The sequence below is a fragment of the Equus przewalskii genome, chromosome 6, assembly GCF_037783145.1.
Source record: "Equus przewalskii isolate Varuska chromosome 6, EquPr2, whole genome shotgun sequence".
NCBI classification, from domain to species: domain Eukaryota; kingdom Metazoa; phylum Chordata; class Mammalia; order Perissodactyla; family Equidae; genus Equus; species Equus przewalskii.
The window spans coordinates 15884401-15905805 of NC_091836.1; the positions used below are offsets into that span (position 1 = coordinate 15884401).

At 35.4% G+C, this 21405-nt stretch overlaps 1 protein-coding gene across 29 annotated transcripts in view; it reads left to right on the plus strand.

The window, feature by feature from the left end:
• The window catches only part of GRIA4 (glutamate ionotropic receptor AMPA type subunit 4), a 368773-nt gene that overhangs the window by 330958 nt on the left and 16410 nt on the right, over positions 1-21405 (plus strand). For 7 of the 29 annotated variants that reach the window (XR_011540831.1, XR_011540825.1, XR_011540824.1 and 4 more), the window contains one exon: positions 8928-8966. The exons of the other annotated variants lie outside the window; for them this stretch is intronic. Coding sequence is in view for 2 of the 7 variants with exons in the window: in XM_070623043.1 (XP_070479144.1) it covers positions 8928-8949 (22 nt within the window). In the remaining 5 variants the exon portion in view is untranslated. The remainder of the gene's footprint in view (positions 1-8927; positions 8967-21405) is intronic. 29 annotated transcript variants of the gene reach the window in all.

A 21405-nucleotide genomic window follows, 5' to 3' on the forward strand; every position in this document is an offset into this window, starting at 1 on the left:
GTATTTATTGTGAAGTTGTATACTTTACTATCAAAATACTATCTTTACGTATCATCTATATTACACTAGTTACTACACTCCAGACTTTACTATGCAATAGATAAAACTGATAAAGGCTGTTTAGAGTGAATCATAATTTAGCAAATACAGATTTGTAGACTGTTAAATTGTTGTTAGATAAGAATACCCCTCTTAAAGATATTCATGGTATCTAGTATCTGTAAGTACTTCCAGAACCAAAGCAGGGCATCAAAAGACTTCCTCTGACCTTTGTAAGGATTTGTATACTGGACCCCAATGTTTGAAGCCAAATTAAAAAGCTAGACTCCTACACTTCTAATATTTGAAAGTCAAACTTTGCTTCTCTAAAGATGTTTGTGGGACTGTGTCTAAAATAAGACAAATGCCCTGTCACCAAAAAAATGATGTTTCAAAAAGAAAGCAGTTCCAAGAGAACTCACGCCAGTAGTTGAGATCTGGAAGAAAGTGAACTTGCCCAAGTGGACTTGCTGGTGCCTGGTTGCAGGAACCCGTGGCAACGGGAGCGGATCCTTTGAAACCAGGCACATCGTGCTTAGTTTACAACAGGCCACTCAGAGCCCCACAGCAACAGCGTGGCAGGGGAGGAAGTACGAAGAATAGGAATTAGAATAGAACAGCTTTTATTGCACTTTTTCCTTCAGTATTTAACACAATCACTGGCCTCATAGGACACTTGGCCCAAGTCTAGATCAGTATCAGGGTGGGTAGAATTCTCTGTAGGCCAAATTATGCTTCTTACACTTAGGAAGAATTGTTAGGCCAGATGTATTACACTTAAAATTCAAATTCATATATGAAAAATGTATTATCTCTAAGGAACCACTTTGCCATGTCAAATTTGTGAGACATATTTAGTCATTAGTTCAAGTGTACTTGGAAGGTTTAGAAAAAGGAGTTTGTTGGAGGTTGTGTGTGAGAATAAAGCTGTAGTCTATTTTTGGTGTTAGTAACAAGTCAACTGTTTGTACTTAATGTAGACACTAGAAAACTTAAAAGTACAGAAATATAAAGCTGAGTACTTAATATTACTGAGCAGCACTTGACTTCAAGTGAATAAACTTTTACCTTGTTTTCTGGAAACGAGTTGCAGTAGATTAGTATGCAAATATGGTTTTTTAGTTTTAACTATTATGGAAAGAGATTTGTTTTTGCCTATGAATATCCCTCATTTTTCTTGGTGCCATATTAAAAGATGCTACAGATAACTTAGTTTTTGTGATCCCATTATATTTTAGATTATAGTCTGTTGGGCTAGTGGTTAGAAAAACGCACACAAAAAATCAATTGCACCTCTCAGCATACACACACACAGACCCCCTGGTTGTGATATGCTTAAACACTTAGCCAGTTTGCTATTAGAAATGCTGGTGTTTATTGTGGTTAGCAAGTATCTTGCATTCACAAACTATGTCACGTGGTAACGGTGTCAATGCTACATGTTTCCCAGGGGAAAATAATCCCCTTTAGAATCCATATATTCCATCCTTTTCTTTCTAGATGTTGAATACAACAGGAAACATAAAACATTCCACTGCCATTTGAAATTCTAAACTTTTCTTTTTGCTCTTTTCTACAATTAAAAGATGATTAAAATTACAGCCCTCACAAAGAGGAAAAAAATGTGTTTTTCTGCATTTCTTTAAGATTCACTAGGCCTTATATAATTTTGCCATTCTTCCCACTGCTAAAAAAATAATAATATTGATATGATTTGCCTTCATTCGCTTGCCAATTCATTCAACAAGTGGTTGCTGGGTTCCAACTGAGAATTTCCTAGGTAGTTTTCAAATTCTTTGCTCTGTGGATGTTTTACAGCTGCTGTAGGTAACACTAGGTTGAAAAGTTTCTAAATTCAATGTTTAGCCTTTTGCTCTCCTTGCCATTATACTTAGAAGCAGCCTTCTACTTAGAAGTTGAATTTTAGTAACTTGCCTGAGAAAATCGGTAATTGTGGCCATTTTAGTTTCTACCACTTCAAAGAGGATTAAATTTAACAAGATAAAACTGCTACAAAAGAAGTTTAACAGTTTAAGCCTTCACAACCTGATTTAATGAGAGATCTAAGACTAGATCTCAATTCTGACAGTTCTCAGAAAAACTAGAATTCCAAACTTTTGTTCTTTAGTCCCACACAATTGCCTTATACACAAATTCTATAAACAATCTCAAGAAAGAATATCTATATCCTATACAATTCAAACTAATTAAGTGGCAACACACAACTAATGTGAATGCAGAACCTATAGTCAACCAAGTCAGGAGGCCTCGACCTACACATGCCAAGTATACTTAGGAAACATAATAGTTGTATTTAAGACCAAAGTTCGCAATCTGATATGTATTAAATTGTGCTGTAGATGAACTTATCCCTACATTAGGAGTGTATTTAAATGTTTCCTCTTGGTGTATGACTGATAGTCGCATTGGTTCCATACTATGTCACTTATCTTTACAGATCATCTCACTATAAGGAATGGTTTCCAGAAGCATTTATGGCGCTAGTGCTCAGGTTAAAAAGGGGACATAAAGGAACAACAAAGCAAGTGCCTGAGGGTTTCTGTGTATTTGAATTCCCCTTTCTGTGGCAGTGAGTGGAAGCCCAAGTATGAGTTCTCCAGAACTAAAGCTAAAAACACCAGGGCTGGAGAGAAGACATGTCCCCTGAGGGCACCAATAATGCTGAAATCTAGAAAGAGGCACAGCTAAGATACCTTAGTAAGAAGATCAAGTCCAGGTCATCAAAGCAAAGCATCTGAAAGGGTCCAAAACAAAAGGATTGGGGGCGAGGGGAAGGGATGGAAGGGAAATTTACAGAACCAGGAATGCTAGAGCAAGGAAACTCACAAGAGTGGCCGATGTTAGTGTGCCTGCAGCTGCTGTTTCAGCTTCAATGTCGAATCGGATACATCAGTGTGCTGGAAGAATGGGTATGCTGCTGACATTTAAAGTCTCAACAGTAGGACAAACACTACACCAGAGAAATCATCCATGTGAGGCTTTCAACATCCCCCAACCCTGCCTGGTAAACATGAGTTGACAGGGTGGGCAGGAACAAGAAGCCTTCACTCCTATGACAGGAAAGGACGCTTGGACCATTCCGTAATGTCACGGTGAGGGTGTATTCAGATCAAAGTTAAACAGTTAATGTATGCACGGGGTTCCTGTATGGAGGGCAGTGCTTGCCCACCCTTGCAAGTAGCCAGAGTAGACTTGAATATATCAAACTGCCGTGCTTTTCCCTTTCTACGGAATTTGCCCCCCAGGGCCTCATACTCAGCATTCTCTGGATCAATATTTAAATTCTCCAAAAAAGAGGTTGTTTTGCTCATGCTCAACAAAATATAGCTTCTCATCATAGCTACAAAGTTGCTCTTTGGCCCTGTCTATACTCCGTTATTAAAGAAAATGCGTCAGATTAATTTTCTTACCTACAGGACCTCAGGTTATAGGACCATGACCTCTATAGACAGCAAATGCCCTTGAAGTTTACAATTATACAGTTGCCTGTACTTAGTCTAGGAGCAGCTGTTAATTTATGCCGAGAACCGCAAGAAGGTCAAGTGACAGGGTTTTCTGGTCGTCGTTTTTGTTTTTTGTGCATCATTTGTGTTGGATGCTATGCTCCAGAATTCCCTTCCCAAAGGAAAGGACACCAGGAAGATTACAACCTGGGAAGCCTCAGCACAGGCTGGCACAGAGGAAGGACCCATTTAAGTTCTCAAAGAGATTATAACTCTCACATAACTCTTACTACTCTGAGCAGTTCAGTAGCAGCAGGAAGAGAAGCATTATAATCGTGCTGTAGTAGATTGGTACCCCTATGGTCCCAGGGCCCTCTGAGCTGAGGGCATGGAGGTGGCGGGGAGGCACTGCAGAAGAGAGGGAAGAGGTGGTTCTTTATACCTGGAATAATTAGACTTGTAAAGAATATTTTAGTCACACACACACATATACATAGGACTTTGGAGGGGGGTAATCGAACTTACCGTAAAACTCCAAAATACCTGTGATAAAATACTAGAAAGCTCACTTTAGTGTGGAGATGTAATATACTCCTAAATGTAGAATTCTATACGATGGTGCTTTAATTCAGTTTTATACTAATGATAACCATCTACTTAGTACATTGTAAGTAAATAATGGTTTTCTATAAAAATGAAAATGTACCCATTTGTTTCAGCATAGCATATGGGAAGCCATTCATCCACAACTTTAGACATTATTAGCTTCCTTTTGTGTCTAAAGATAGTACCAGCCAAGATGGGACTGGTTTATGATTTATATTTAAGAAAAGGAAGATAAAATCATTTGGCAGTCATTCGGAATGAGCTGGAAAATAGTAAAGGCCTGGGTTTAGAATTATATTCTATTTTAATTTAGCTAGGAATGAGAAACTGTAACTCATTTATTTTAATGTTTGTTCCCTACAAAAAATCAGTCTTATAACTCTTGTTTTCAGAATGAAATAACATACATCTGAGATAACTTTGCCCAAACACAGTATCATATGCACCTGGCAACAGTGGAATAGAAAATCACTATTGGACTTTAAAATACCTAGCCCTGGCCCTGAGCCTCCCCAGAAACAAGCATTATATAGATTATGAGAATATTTTCTAATTAATAAGCATACTAACAGTGGTTAGAAATACTATGAACACGTTATTTATCCTCCTTATTATCAGAAAAGTATTTTTCATGATTAAAAGCAGTTTATTTTAAATGGACAGATTCCATACTTTCTGAAAACCTAAAAATCATTGTTAGGAGTCATCCACAGAATGAAATACACTTTCAAGTAATTTGTGAAACCATTTCAGTATGTTTCTTTAGTATCACACAGCTCAACAGTGAAGAAATATTAAAGGCATAGAAATATTGCTAGCATCAATTCTGCCTTCAAAGTATGCAGTACCGAGAGATGGAAGAAATCTATTATTTTAAGCACTACTGACCACACAAAGTCATATCACATCATGTTGAAATAAACTAGACTTTATTTTGCTTACTTTTTTTTCTGGGGTACTCAATGAAGAAATTGACACCCAGATAATTTTTTACAGAAATATTAAAAATTCAATCTAAGTGTTAAATATTTGGGTGTTAGCCAAAATAAGAATTAAATTGGAGTCAATCAAACAAATGTGACACAAACAGCTCCTCTCTTTCAAAGAATATAAGAGTGTAGAGACCCTTCTCCATTGTTGCTTCACAATACAGAAGATTGTAGAAAAACAGTCAAGAACTACATACAAGGCCTCTGCAGTTACAGAATCCTAGTTGTTTCATATTTGGGGCTGACAGATATGCAGCTGCTGAGCGTCCTTTTTGAAATAGTAACAAGCCAGAAACCTATTAATAACGAAGATAAGACATCGTCAGTTCCTCAACCCCTAGTCTCCCCTCTTTTCAAGCATTTGTGACTGGGACCACAAAAAAATCATAAAAGCGTTATCAGCAAGTACAGCTGCTCTATGTTACTCATGCCTTTAGCATGAAAAGTAAATTAACATTTTTAAAAAGCATGAGAAATAGAAAATTTAAAATGAAACAAGTATCCAGCACCCTATGTCAGTACCCTAACTTTTCACTTACATTTGAGGTTAGTTGGAGGTAAATAGAAGTAAATAAAATCCAAGAAAAGCTGACCTCAGATTGGCTCCCAGAGTAAAAAGCAAAGGGCATAGGCTAAAAAGAAACAATTGCTTTCTATTAAATGATATAGCAATGATAATATCATGTAAGCCAAAGAATCAGCTAATATATCATCTAATTAATGTTCTTTTTAATTTGTTCACTTTTAAGAGATGATGTTTAAACTTGGCTTAGTATAGAACTCTAAAAACTACTGAGTGGTATATATCTTAAGTAAAGCAATCATATTAACAGTACAGCATTATAGTGTTCAAACCACTTCTACATGTATCTTTTTACTTGCTCCTTTTAACTCTCTCATGATGCCATTTTATTACAGAGGAAGACATTACAGAGACGTTAAGTGACTTGCCCACAGTCCCAGAGCTGAGATTAAAAGTGAGATCTTCTGACTCTCTCCAGTGCTCTTATGGGAAAAGAACAAAAAAGAACTTTTTGATATAAATATAGTTTACTTTGAAAACTTCCTAAACAGTTTCTGTGATTCTTGCATGCTGCAATTTCAGCAACATTGATAATTTCAAGACATATTGAAAATACCCATATAGAGCTTGAGAAACTAGGATGTTTAGTTTATATTAAAAATGAAATAAATTTTCATCAAGTTGAAGAAATTACGCATAGGTAGATTTCAGGTCAGCACAAAGAAAGATTTTACAACAGTTAAAACTTGTCCAAAGAATGGGGGGAAATTGCCTATGAGCCCCAACATCAGAGTTGTTCGAGTAGAGGAAGGATTCTCACATCTCTTAGAGAGTACGCCGTGACAGTGACATCTAAATTCCCTTCTCACTTTGAGAGTCTGAGATTCTGAGTCATACTCTGGACTATCTTTAGCAAACAACCAAAGAATTCTGTTACACCTCTTTGAAGTTGCAGACACTTGATAAGACTGGGGGAAAATGTATTCCCAGAACCTCAATAGAAGCTCGTCTGGTTTTGGAATTAAGTCAGTCACATCTTCAGTAAATAGCTGCTCTTATTGCAGTCTGTCTACATTCTGAAATGGAAAGATATTTTAAGGAAAGCACTTCTCTGTAAAACCACAGAGCTGCAGATAGACACAGGTCTTGTACACTTATATACACAGACATTTAAAATTATATACTGACATCAAACTTTTGGCGAGACACAAATCTGTCAAAATTCATTGGATTATATAAAAAGGAGAATAAAACAGCAAAAATGAAGCACATGCATTTAGAAGGACTGACTTGGATTTTTTTTTAGAAGAAAACGTATTTCTGTATCTGGATATGATAAAAATTGATCCACGTAATGTGATATCCTGCAGCGTTTCAATATGAAATACTTGAAGGTGAATTTTAAGGGCACCATAATATCCCCCAGCAACTTCAGTACTGCTTAATTTCTTTTCCATTTTTCCCTTCATCACAAATAGCAATCAGTTTATGCCCCGAGGCATGAAGACTGCACAACCACTGTAATTTTACCCAATTCAGGCAGCGTACCTACCATTGTTCTTACCCACAGATTCTCTGAGCATTTCTGAATGTAAAGATATTTCCCTCAAAACTCTGTCATGTAAGTGACTTCCATGGATGAAGCAGATGTTTTATAAAACACAGTTTACTCTTCCGTTTACAGCACAGCTTTACAATTTCCGAATGTATTTATTTCAGAAAAAAAAGGAAATGCTCTGTTTTCATATATATTCTTTGGAATTTATAGAGTTTAGTGACTGGAAGGCTGGTTTGTCAAAAGAGCCATTTTTAGTGTATTCATTAAAGATAATGAATGAAGTTAACGTTCCCACGGCAAAATATATATGTTTGTAGTCGGAGGAGTTTTATTGTGCCATAATTATATCATGTAACTTTAAGGTGATTAAAGTTCATAGGACGAAACTAACGCTAAGCAAATGTTAATAGTAATAGATGTATAACATAGAGTCTGCCATATAGTGTTTTTTCCCTGCACATTTTCATAATGGCCATTAGAGTAATGATGACAACATCTTTCATTTTGACGTCTCTGGAACATATTGTGACAACCTGCCGTTCCAGAATACATCCATTTTCTCACCTGATGTCATTTTACTTGATAAAGAATTTTAATAAGTTACCCAAAGTTAAATAACAATAGCACATGATCTTGTATGGGTTCAGGCTCATTCTTGGTCTCCACTTTCCTTCATGTCTCACGGAATTCAATCAATTGTCTGGTATTTAATGTTTTTATGGGAGCCAGTCACTACCTCTGAAATTATGCCAAAGGGTAACTAGGAATTGACTGTAAGCTCAGTTAACTAGACGGTAGTCTCAAAAGAGACAAAGTAATTCAAATAAGAAAAAACCATATCAGAGACTAAGTGAAAAGTAAACAAAAATATTAATAATTAACTACTACTTTTCAAGCACATGTATATGAATATATTTTCCCTCACAACTCCTTTAAGCTGGTGTATTATATTCATCTGGACAGATGAAGCTGCTGAAACTCAGGTCAAAGAGCTGATAAGTGACAGAGCTGGGATAGGAGCCCGTTATTGTCTAATTCCCAAATTCATGCTCCTTACGCTATACTGCCTGTTTCTCTCCAAAGATACCAGGAGACAGAGACACATTAAGAAAAAAATCTCATCTTTATCCAACCTATGATTCCTTGTTTTGAAAAAAAAAAAGAACCATTTTATGGTAATCCATCTCCTAGACATTTTCCTAATTTTCCCATCTAATGGAAGGCATGGGATTTTAGATTTTACTCATTTTTTACGATAATTCTTGTTCATATCAGATTAAGAACTGCTCCAAAGATGGTGTTGCTTGTAGCACTATCATTTCACCCTCAAAAGACATGCAGGACATCAGGGAGAAGGGTTGAGAACACCACGGCATGCCTCGTTCTCCCTAAGGACCTCCAGGTGCTCCCTGTGATGCACCCTCCACAATTCACTCTAGCTGATGAAAAGTACCCAAGTAAGCCACTTCCATGAATTCCCCTGCTCTGAGCCAGTCTTTAGTTTATTGGATCTCTGACAAGATAGACTGACTGAAGAACAGACAATTTTCCCCCTTACACAGCTAAAATTCATTCCCCTTTGGCTTAATCCTTAAATGGATTTTAAATTCAATTCAGTGAATGCCCCAGTATATCAGACAGTTGATAGTGTCTTGTGAGACCTGAGGAAGGGGTTGGCCAGAAGTGAACTTGACTTTAATACAAGACCATGTTCTATTATTGTTTAACTTTGGGTATTTCTCCCCTAGGAGGAGGACAGAGGAGAACTAACCAGCTCCAGGACCAAGGTAAGAGGGGAGTTTTCTTTCAAAAGAATGGGTTCCATCCATTTGAAGGAAACCCCTCCCCCACCTATTTTTAATCCCTTTTACTTTATACATTTATATTTTTTAACCCACCAGCATTAGGAAACCAGCTTGCCACCTGTGCATAATAGTTATTTGAACATCCACTTACAAATGTTATAGGAGGAAAAATAAAAACCTTCACACAAGTCATATTAATTATATGCTAATGCATTTATGTTTTCCATCTTCATTAAATATCAGTGCTAGTTTTCCATTAAGGATTAGATTCTTGCATAGGCCTTGGGAAATTGTCATCAAGTGTTCATTTCTCTATATGTAGAACATGGATAGTTACTGTCAATCAATGGCTAAGGAGTTACAAAAACATAAAACTAAAATCTAAAGTGTTTCTGTAGAAAATATATCTTATTAAGAATTTTTTTATTAAAAGAAGCAGCTGATAAAATTTAAATGATACATAATCTGAACTATGGGCAGGCTGGACTTTTGGTCTGAAGTAATATAGACAATGAGATTTTTAAGGTACTGTATGAAAACTGTGATTAGAAAAATAAGAAGAAAGGGAAAAAATACTGTCTTGAGCATTTTTTCTCCATGCTTATAGACCCTCTTGCCAGCCCTCTTTTATTGCTTTTAATGGTTTCCACTGTAACCTTGCATTTTATGTCGTTGTCCATGGAAATCATCAGTGTTCTCTGCCTTTGATACTCTATTCCAAACTGGTCCTTCCATAGGGGAGAAATCCAAGGGGAGAAACAAGTGAGAGAACTTAAAAAGCATCCAGCATCTGAGATATTAGAAGACAGGTCAACCATATGGATTGTGGAGGGACCAGCAGCAGTTCTTTGCTATCGTTGCTCTCCAAGGCGGCTAGACCGCATGTGACTCAAGCAGATTTTAGGAAAGCTTTAGGATCAGTTAACTGAGACAGCTCAGGCTCAAGAAAAAGGAAATTTTAGGAAGGTGAAGAGATGTATAGAAAAAATGAGAATTCAGGTAATTTGTTGCCAGTAAATAGTCATCATCATCTTTCAGAAACAGTTCTGTCGTTTTGTTACAAACGTGCTTACAATCTTGGCGCCACCTTAAAGTTGGATTCTTGGAGTTTTTAATGAAAGAAAGTCATTTCAGGATGATATATTTTTGTTAGAGGCTATTGCCTTCTGAGCGGGAACTGTAGTAGTCGTGTGATTAGGAATGTACGTAAGAGGACACATTCAAAATAGAAATCTGATTTTAATACCAACACACACTGTTAATGAAGATAATGATATTGCACTGGTTGCCAAATCCAGAAATCTAAGCACTGAACTTTGAGCAGATAACATTTTGTTGTCAGATGTCAGATAGAACCTAATTTTGACTTTCTTACTCATTAACTCTTTTAATGAAAAGTACAAAATATATTTGAGGCACATTATTCATTCCTAATTTATCCATTCCTGAATTTTAAGATGCCAGATGTATGGATTGCCTAAGGAATTATACAAAAAAGAAAAGTGTCACAATATTTTTTTAGTGGACTATTTGTGTGTCAGAATTTGATATCCATACAGACGTTAGTTATGTTAGGCAGATTTGTCATGTGCTTTGAAATCTTATGAAATATTTCACCATAATCTCATTCAGGGAAAGAATTGTTGGTGTTTTTGCAGTGACTTAGTTCCTCTGGATAACCTGAAATAGAGATGAAGCACTGTTTTTTGTTTGTTTGTTTTCTTGCTCAGTAAAGTGAAAAGTATTGATCTCATATTAATTGCATTCAATTTATTAGGTGTATGAAAAATAGTTAATTGAAGTGCCCAAACTGGGAGTTGAAGAAGTAGCCAACTTAAATAACTGAAAGACTGTGTGACATGTTCTAGTATTAACACCAGTCGTAGCAAATGTAGGTGAGCCTATTTTCAGAATTTAAACTTTTTGTCATTTTTTTCTATTTGAATTGTTCAATGAAAATAAATGACTTAGAATATATTTCTGTTTTGAAATACGATCATGAGCTCTATCACTCTCAAAGATAAGCAGCTTTGTGTTTCATTTAGAATGGCACAAACTTAAAATCTTTAAAGACACATGGCCTTAGATTTCCTAGGCTTCAGCTGTTTTCAGAGAATAACAGAAAAGCCACATGCGCTCCTAGTTATGAGCCCCCTTTGATCAGCAAGTTCAGACAGCTTCCTTTCAAGATCTCGTTAGCTTGTAATCTTTTTCCTATGAGACATATTTTTATCAATTTCCTTTTTCTATTTGTGCTATTCTCCTACCTAATCAAAATCCAAGTCAAAAATTAAGGTAGGTGAAACAAGATCAGTTAAAAGACATTTTAAGTCAAATATTTTAAGTTATATTCAAATACTAGTCTACTGCTAAGAAACCCGAAACCTTAAATGAAAGAGAAAAAATTGAAACTTTAAGTTTTTTCTCTCAAGAATTTGATGGGAAATTTAAAGTATTTGTATGTAAAGTTTAACTAGACATATTTAGTGAATTAAATACATATTTAAACTTTCAGTAAAATAAATCTTAATCAATGTAAACCAAACATAGAGTTGGCATTTAATATCTGTTGATGAGAAGTATAATTTTTAATTTCTAAAATGCACTGAATTCTGCTGTTCTAAGCAGTAAATTTAGTAACAGAAGAATTTTCTAAATATGATATGTTTCATTTGCTATATTTAAATAGATTAGAACTGAGTTATCAAAATACCATTATTGGAACTTATATCTGAGAATTTAGTTGGAAGTATCAGATTTCCCTTGACATTCACAACAAACTTGTATTTGATTTTATCATTTAGTGTTCTTCCTTGTTCAGCTACACAAACTGAACTGGTGATCCCTTTATTTTAGCTATCTATAATCTCACTGAAATACTTTCTGAGATTACTTCGTATACAATAGACCAAATTGCTTGTCATTATTCATAAAGGTAGCCAGGGTCAGTAACTCTTTTAGGTGCCTCTTGCCAGTATTTAATAGGCAGTTTTGAAGCCTTTTGCTTTGTTTTATTTTATTTTGTTTTAAAACACTCTTCATATCAGGTCTTCCCAAAATCCATTAGGTTCTATGATCAAAGGATTCCCTTTTATTGTCCAGCATACTCTTCTTTCATTTTAATAGGTTACTTGAAAAGTAGCATCACTGAGATATCAATTATGCACGTAGTTTTTGCATGCCTACTATATTTCTTGCCCTGCATTAGGACTGAGAATGGTATAAAGCACTGTTAAGACACGTTGCTGTTCTCCAAGAAGGAGGAAAAATGTGCAGAAAAAAACATTGTAAAAGTAATGTGTGACTCGGAGCGAATGTGAGTGTTCCAGATAATAGATAATTTAAAGAAGCAGGAAATAAATAGAATCTACAATATTGGAGAAAGGCTGCATAAGAAAGATTTGGATGTACTAGTTGAAAATATTAGTTGAATCAGTAAGTCAATGAGTGACTACTGGAGAACGATAAGAACTTTAGAAAAGCTAAGAGAAAAAAGAAATTCTTGATGCAGATTCTATCATGAGGTTGGAGTCAATTTGAATAAAAGATCTTTGAGACTATAAGAAAACTAGCCTGACTGGAGGCAGAGAAGCTCTATTTAGGGAATTAGGGTGGCTAGACTGGGATTCCGTGTTAGATAGACCCCAGTTCTAATCCTACCTTTGCTATTTACTAGCCATGTGGATTCAATGAGGATTCAATGAGAATGTGAAGAATTTGACGTAATGTCTGGCTCAATAAAATATAATGAAATCATGCTTTAAAAGTATATGTAAGCTGAATTGTTAGGAGGCTTTGAATGTCAGAAAAATTAGAATGGAGTATTATCTTGGAGGCAATCATGGGTCACTGAAGGTGTTTGACAAGGTGCTATAAACCAGCAGAGAGCAAGGTTATTCTGACTCTGGGTAGCTGAGAATCGATTGGCAGAGTTAATGGATCTTGTCTCAAGTGAAAAAGGTTTGACTAAGGTGATGTGGTGTGATAGAAATGAAAATATAAATTTGGGAGACCCCCTTCCGAAAAATAATTCTTAATGGATAATTGACTTAGAGGAAAGGAGGGGAAATGAAAATTCAAAAATCAGATTGAGTTTTTGTGATTGGGCTTTGTTATTTTAATATTTGTTTTTGCATATCTATTCCTTCTGTGAAAATTTTCTAATCTCTTATACTGAAACTTCCTTAGGACGCTGTTCTTAAAGATCCCAGATTAGATCTCCTAAAAGATTAGAACTTAAATCATTAAGAACCTTGTATGTATCAAAATGGACCTATCTTATTTTAAGCTTGGGAGAAGTATTATCATCTAATCAAATCAAGTCATCATACAAGCTATTGTTATTGCTTTTGAGAGAAAGTTATCTACTGTACTTCCTTCTTGGGTATGTAGGAGGGGTCAGTTCAATTGACAAGACCACCTTACTTTGGAGTTTTATTTCAGCTCAAGGAGTGTTTAGCCAGAGAGGAAGTTGCCAATTTACTAGTGGAGGGAATATATGAGTCAAAGCTTAATCAAGAATAATCCCCACCGAGCCTGACAAACTTCTCAGGAAAAAGAAAAGCTCTCTTAGTCATAGGGGGGATGAATAAATAGTTCAGCTCCACAAGAAAGGGTAGCAACAGGAAGCAAAGTTATCATAGCACAGTGGGAAAGAGCACTGGACCAGAAGGCAGAAGACCTGAGTCCCAGCTTGGCTTGGCTTTGGTGAGCAAGTCACCTAACTTTCAGTAGCCCCCAGTGACCACATTTGTAAAATGAGAAGGTTGGAGACAGCCTCTAAACCACATTTTGACTCAAAAATTGTAGGATTCTACTTCTGTAAAGCAGCTGATGGAAGTTTTAAAGACTCAGCAAAGAATGGAAAAAGGAAACGCGATTGTGGTCCATCGAATGATTTAGAGTTCTGGAAATTGTACAAAGAGAATAAGGAGCATGGTTTAGGAGATGAAGGGATCCAAAGTCAGGGACAGAAGCAGAGGCCATGCAGCAAATTATGGGCCAGACAAGGCATCTGAGTGAAAGGCCGTGATGGAGTGAGTGTGACAGCCACCAGCTCTTGTATTTTTGAAATTTTGCTTTAGCATAATAATAATCACAACTCAGAAAGTGAATGATATTCAGAGAAAACCTGAAGCACTTCACAGTCTAGGTAGCTGTGATCTCGTCTTGAAACGAAGCCCTCTTTTGTATGATTTGATCAGGGATAATGATAATAGCAAGGGGGTGGCTTGGGGTGGGGACTTTATCCCATATAATCTCAAAGAGCACCCCAAGGCCAGCACAAATAAAAAAGTTTTCATCATTTAATACGAATAATTGATATTTTATCAATATTATGTAAGGGTGACTGACCGTATCTTTCGACGGGTTTTATTTAATTTTATTGATTTAACATACAGTCCTTAAAGAAGCCCTGCACATACTGTGGTTGCAGAAGGATCCCAGATTGAGGCTGGTACCTTGGAAGTTCCTTCCTGCCAAATCACAATCTTAAAACCTCTTCTCTGTTAAAATTCTGGAGCCACGATGAGTCATAGAAATATTTTTATTTCTCTTACCTTTAATAGACATACTTGAAAGTAGTCGTTAATTAATTTTAAAATAAGTGTTATTAGACTCTAGAACAAATGTTTTTTATCTGTGTTCATGATTGCCCTTCCAAGGTGTGTGAAGCCCTGGAAATTGTATACCAGTCTGTGGTTTTGTTTGTGCATTTTTCGTGAGAAAGTATCCATAGCTTATCTCAATTTCTGAAACAGGTCATGACCCAAAGGAGGTTAAAAAATGCTACTCTGTGATCTAAAACTGACAGAATCATAAAACGAAACTGCATGAAATCGTTCTAAGGATTACCTAAAAAAAATACTCGGCGCTAACAACATAATTAAATTTTTCATTTCTCACAATCTCTAGCTAGCACTCTGACTAAATTGCTGGCAGACATCCTCACAAAAATTACAATGTTCCTTCAAAGCATCACATTCCTCAGACCTATCTCAAATAGAAATTAGTCATGAAAATGCCAAAGAACACACAATTTAGAGACAATGCCTGGGATCAAGTCCAGTATCTATGCAATTTGTTCAGTTCTTTTTGATTCACTTGGAGTATGAAATACAAAGGTCTCTATACACGAACTTAATTGCATACATGTCATCCAAAATCCGAAACAAAGATGATAAATCCTTTCTTATCAATGTGATCTTCAGATGTTCATTATAAATCATGCCAGGTCGGAATTGTCTTTCCACGGATAAAAAATTTCCCTCCTAACTTTGATCTTCAATTATTGATTAATAGTGCCATTTTATGCAAATCTTACTTGTCATCGAGTAAGCAAACTGGAGTGAAAACTTAATATCTTTTCTAAAAATGTTTGCATATATATGTAGAGCAATTTAGCCCAAATTCTGTCTTTGGAAATGAATGCACAAATCCAATGAAGCAAAAAGAGCCTTGTGCTTGTTTACTGGAAGGAATAATTTGGGAAGAAAAAGAATAGCGCAGCCACCAGTTAAATTGGAAACGTAGTGAAACAGTGATAATGCTGAGAACTGGTGACACTTCCGGGCCTCAACAGCTGAGAAAGGGTAAAACTGTGAACACAAATGCCTTTCCTTAACATCAGACATATGTAGTTCTTAACTCCTTATCATTTGACAACCTACTGATTTTTATTTACTTTTTATATTTTCTTGGTTGATAAAATAGTTCTTTTTCTCAGTCGGTTATTAATTGCCTTTATACAAAATCCTGGGGTCTGTTGTAAATTCTCAGTTTTTCTGCTAAATCTTCCATCCGCCTTTATGTGCAGGGACATCGTTAATTAAGCCGTAAAAGTACAATCTCATGTGCTATATGCTCCTCCCTCCCTGTCTCCTCTTGTTACTTTTATGTGTGCAACTCAACAATACTGACAATGCAGTCATCGTTTAAATAACAGAATAAATAGTCTATACAGAGTTGGTTATTACTCATTTTTCATGAAATTACTATTTTCTTATTAGAGTGGTCCTGGAAAAATTTCTGCATATGTTTACCTGCTGCATTGTTGCTAGTGTCCTCTAGTCGATTCCAACTCCTGGCAACCCTGTGTACAGCATAGCTGAACAGTTCCCAGGCTAGACCAGACAATGCTCCGCTGCTGTTAATAGGGTTTTCATGGCCATTGTTTTCAGAAGTGGGTAGCCGGGTCCTTCTTCCTAGTCTGTCTCAGTCTGGAAGCTCCGCTGAAACTTGTCCACCATGAGTGACCCTGCTGGTATTTAAAATACCAGTGGCACAGCTTTCGGCATCACAGCAACAGGCACCCACCACAGGATGACAACTGACAGATGGGTGGTGTGGTTCCCTGATCGTGAAACAAACCCCAGCTGTGGGAGTGAGCGCGCCAGATCTGAACCTCTAGACCACCACCTGCTGCATAACAAAGTTTCAGTCAAATGAATTTTTGAATCTGGAATTTTAGTTTGACTTCAAAAAAGAGATACAGTAAAAATGTAAAATGATCGAAAATTTTTTTAAATGCATTTTTTTAATTCCTGCAAAAATCAAAAAAGACTTTTTCTTAGGGTCTCCAATATGTACTTGTTTAGGGAAGAATATAGTTGCCAGCCATGGAATCTCTTTTTCTAAGAACAGAAGTATATACATATTTTTTTCAAATGGCCCACTTAGCAGCTCAAGTCTATTCAGAATCACATTCACTTAATTCAGCCTAAGGGGGAAAACTCACCTTGTTTATGTAAATATGTGGGAAACAGCAAGTCTCCCCTCTAGACCACTGAGAGTTCTATTAACCTCCTGCAGATCCTATCTGATGGGGTAGGCCTGCTAATTGATGCATTACTCATACTCCTCTGCCTGACCTGTTCCCTTCAAACGAGATAGAACCTTTGTAGAAGCCAAATGCATCACACGTCCTCCAGCTTGTGACTAGAGACACAAAACCAAGTGGACCAGAGCAAACCACATAATCAGGAACAATGAATGTTTCTCTGAGATCCTTAAGAATAACTCCTAAATTCTACCTCTTCCTCAGTTTTGGGGGGATCCAAAATAGAATATATATTTTGGTTTGCATAAAACAATTCTACTAAGCATTATATTATAAAATAATTGAGAGGGGGGTTTTTTGGTTTGTGTTTTGCTGATTATTAAAGTATCACTTCTCATTGTAGGAAATTTGGGGTGTGTGGGGAAGCATAAAGAACAAAATGGAATGCAAATCTATTGTGATCCCTCCACTCAGAGATAGCTAGCTATTCATTGTATTTCTTTCCAATATTTTTCCATTAAGGCTATATACATATATATGTGTATATATACACACACACACACACATATATATATACACACACACACTATCTGTTCCTTTTTTTCACTTAACATTATACTCTAAGCATTTTCCCTTATTAAAAATTTTTAATGGCTGTAAAACATTCAGTCATATGGATTATTGGTGCTTATCAATACTATCAAGTTGGGAGCTTTATAAAAATGTAGATACACTGCCCCCAGTTCAGAAGAATCTGATACAGCAAAGTTAGACTTGAGCATCTGCATTTTTAATAGGTGGTTCTGATACTTAAATCAAGCTGGAGTTGTGCACCAAAATCTACTTAATTTTCCCCTTCTGTTGGGCATGTAAATTGCTTTCAATGCTTTGCAATATAAATATACTATCAGATTTATTGTGTTACTTTGTCAACATCATTGATTAATTTCTTAAGATTGATCCCTCAAAGAGAAATGATTATCACTGATCATCCACCTTAGCAATAATTATCAAGGGTAAGAATTGGTTTTAAGCTTTTGTTGTATAAAGCCATAGTATTTTCTTTCCAGTTTTTAATTCTATTATCAGTTTATGAAGATGCCCATCTTATTAAATCCTTGACTATATTGAGCATTATCTTTACGTTTATCTTTCCCAATATGAATGGCAAAAAATGAATTTGTATTGCTTTAATTCACATTAGTTTAATTCCAAGTTAGGTTGAATTATTTTTATATGATTTCTATTTCTTCCTGTGTAAATTGTCTACCAATGTCCTTTGCTGATTTTAAAGCGAATTTTTTATTTGTTTATGCAATTTCTTGTTGATTCACAAATTTTTAAATTTTTTAAAGATATATTAAGATTTATTGGGGACTATGGAAAAAAATTCCCAGCATCATTCAGGTAAATATTCTGGACATTTTAACACCTGACATTTAAATTTTATAAAGAGTTTAGTATGAAGAGAACACTCCAGTTAAAAGACCACAGGTCTAAAACTGAGGAGAATTTCTCGTGTGTATGTAACTCATGGATCCTTTCTGACAAGGATAATAAAGCACTAGCAAAATTATAGAGTAGTTTAGACAAACTTGTGTTAGGTCCATACATTATTGACATCATTGCCGACAATGAAATATATATCCTATTAAGTAAAATAGAATTGAATGTGTTTTAACCAGACGGAATATTATATTGCAAATTATTTATTCTATAAACTATATATTCCCTAAATATCTTGTGTGTGGACATTGGCTAAATCTAGGGCTTATATGTATCAGTCCATTGCAATAATATTCTCAAATCCAGGAAATCATAAAAATACTTTACTAAACTTAAAAACTTTTAAAATCTTTGATATTTACTTAGGTAGACATTTTATCCGATGTAAACTTTAAAACCTCACCGACAGAAAAATTACACTCTAAGAAATAGGGTCCAGAAGAAGTATAATGAGTAAGGCATAAATGTGCATGAAATCATATCCAAATCTATAGAATTTAATGATAAATTATTCATAGAAGGGTAGAGAATAAGAAATAGATATCTTAGCCTGAATTAGGCGTGTTTTTAATAAGAAAATCTTACTTTGCACTAGATTAATTTATCCAAAATTCATAAATGGAAAAAGTTTAGGTCTGTTTGTTTCCATTCTATAGCTTTTGTTTTATGTGGTATTTCAACAAGATTCTCATTAACAAAAATGGGTCCCAGACGCTAGGGCAATGAGGTATGGATTTTCATAATCTCAAGCCCAATTGAAGGAAATTTCAGGGATAAAAACCTTTGGAAGTTTTCCAGAGGTCTTGGAATTTGACTAGGTGTGCATTTTTGTTCCAACCCTGTGTCAAGTTTCCCAGCATCTCACTACTCTGAAATAAGCTATTTGGAGTAGAGATTTTCTTACCTAGAATTCACTATGGCATAAAAGGCGAAGGTAAATAAGCAAATTACCTGGGTCCTATTTCAATCTATAAGGTCATTGTCAACACACCTGGGCTCTCAAGTGGTTTACACATGCAGCAAGAAAGTGGCCACTGTTTCTTCCTCTCCTTCTATTTTTTAAATGAAAGCAATCCATTTCAATTTAGTTTATTCTGTAAAAGCTGCATTTAACAGAAAAAAAGAAATAATTAATGTAGAAAATATCCCATTAACATTTTTCTTCTATCTCTTATCTGTTCAGCAGATTGCTATTACAGGTTCTCTGATGCTTACTCAGGACAAGAATATCCCTTATCATCAATTTGTGTTTCTGACATTGATTTGCAATCTATGTCTGAAATGAAGGAAGGGGGTTCCAAAGCAACAGTAAAATGTGCTGCAGCAAGGCTTTGCTTTCTATGTCCCTCATTTATCTCATGACTTCCTTAGACCTGCTTATAATTACTCCTTCAGAGGTCCTTTTTCTTTTTGTCTGGATAGAAAATACTTTTTAATCTATTCTAGCAAGAAGAGTGAAGTAACTTTCTGTATTTTCTTCAAGTCATTTCATGATTCTTCTTATTAATAATATACAAGAGAGATGCATTCAGTAACATAGAAGAGATGTCCACATGGCCCTTGTATATGTGGTTTATGCTGCAGTTGAAACAGCAATCTAAGGAGGCCTTTATACCCAAACTGGTTATATAAAGGAATTACATCTTTAGTGGAACAATTGTAGAAAATAACAGGCACTTTTAACATGCAAAGAAATCTTGACATACTGAAGCCTATCTCTAAACATTAATTACAAAATGCCTTCTATGCATTATTTGAAAAGTAAATTTTGCATATGATAGTATTAAGTGGACTTTATCAAGGGACCACATGTTTCTGGAAGGCAAACGTGGATTAATTGTGAATTGAGCAGTGACTTATCTATTGGTCAAGTGTATTATATGAACCTACTATGTACATGTACACGTATACGGATAGCAGTGTGAAACTAAACTGTTTTTACATGGCCTATTAGGTGGTATTAGAGAGACGATGTCTTAGAATACTTTTGTAGAAAGCTTTATTCCAAACAATTTTCTCAACGTAAAGCTTTTTTTCCTTATCCATTCCTTTATTTTGCTTTTTTGTTTTCTATTGTGCTGTGAAACTGTCTTTGGATATGGCTAATAACCCTGTTAAATAACCCTCTCATGAAATGGTTTTAGTTTTGTCAAAGGAATGGTCTAAACCAACATATAAAATAATTGGGATACCATTAAAAAAACTTATATGAATATTTCAGGCTCAGATAAAGTGAATTATAAAAATAGTTTTCTCCAAAATAGAACATTTTAGTAGTTAGGTTTAATTCATTAAAAGACACAATGTGGACACAAAATAAGTTAAAACAACTTCTTTCTCCCAAAAGCATTTTTTAAAAAAATAGATGTCTCTATCTTCACTGAATACTCCTCCATTCCTATATTTTAGTCTGGTTCTCTTGGTGATTAAACTGACAACCTGGTGTTGTTCACTTTAGGAAGTATATTAATTATTTTACACCACTAATGTGGCACTTACTTGGGAATGTGGGAACAGCTAATTATTAAGTTTTTCATAAATGGCAGTCTTACTCTTAAGAAGAGTTTAATACTCTCAAAGTGTGCAATTTACTCGTGGGAAATGTTACTCTCCAACTGGATCAAACCATCATAACGCTGGAAAATGAACATCGTTTACTGGAAATATTACAAACATATTTTAAGAGACTAAACCCTTTAATAGGCTAATTAGTAGTAAAATATGCAACACTTTTGGTTAGTCAACTAAGTATTTCACTTGTAAATCAATGTTCAAGTGCTACTCACTAATATGGGTTGTTTTATTTTATCTATAATTGATTTGGCATTAAATAGTCATCAAGCTCAGTATTTATCAAACAGCATAGCACAACTGTACCCAAATTTTCTCAGTACGTAAACCACTCGCTAGATTTAACAGAAATTTATTAAATGCTGAAAACCCTCTTGAAAGAATTAATGGCTCATTTAAAAACTGTGACTTGAAAGCAAGAGAGAAACCAAATGCATGGGAGGCAAAAGTCCATGACATATTTCTTTTTAATCCTCTGAGAGAATAATTGAAATGTGCCACCCTTATTCCCCTGTAGAGATAAACATGGAGGAAATTTCATATAGAGTGTTTGTTTGCAAAGTC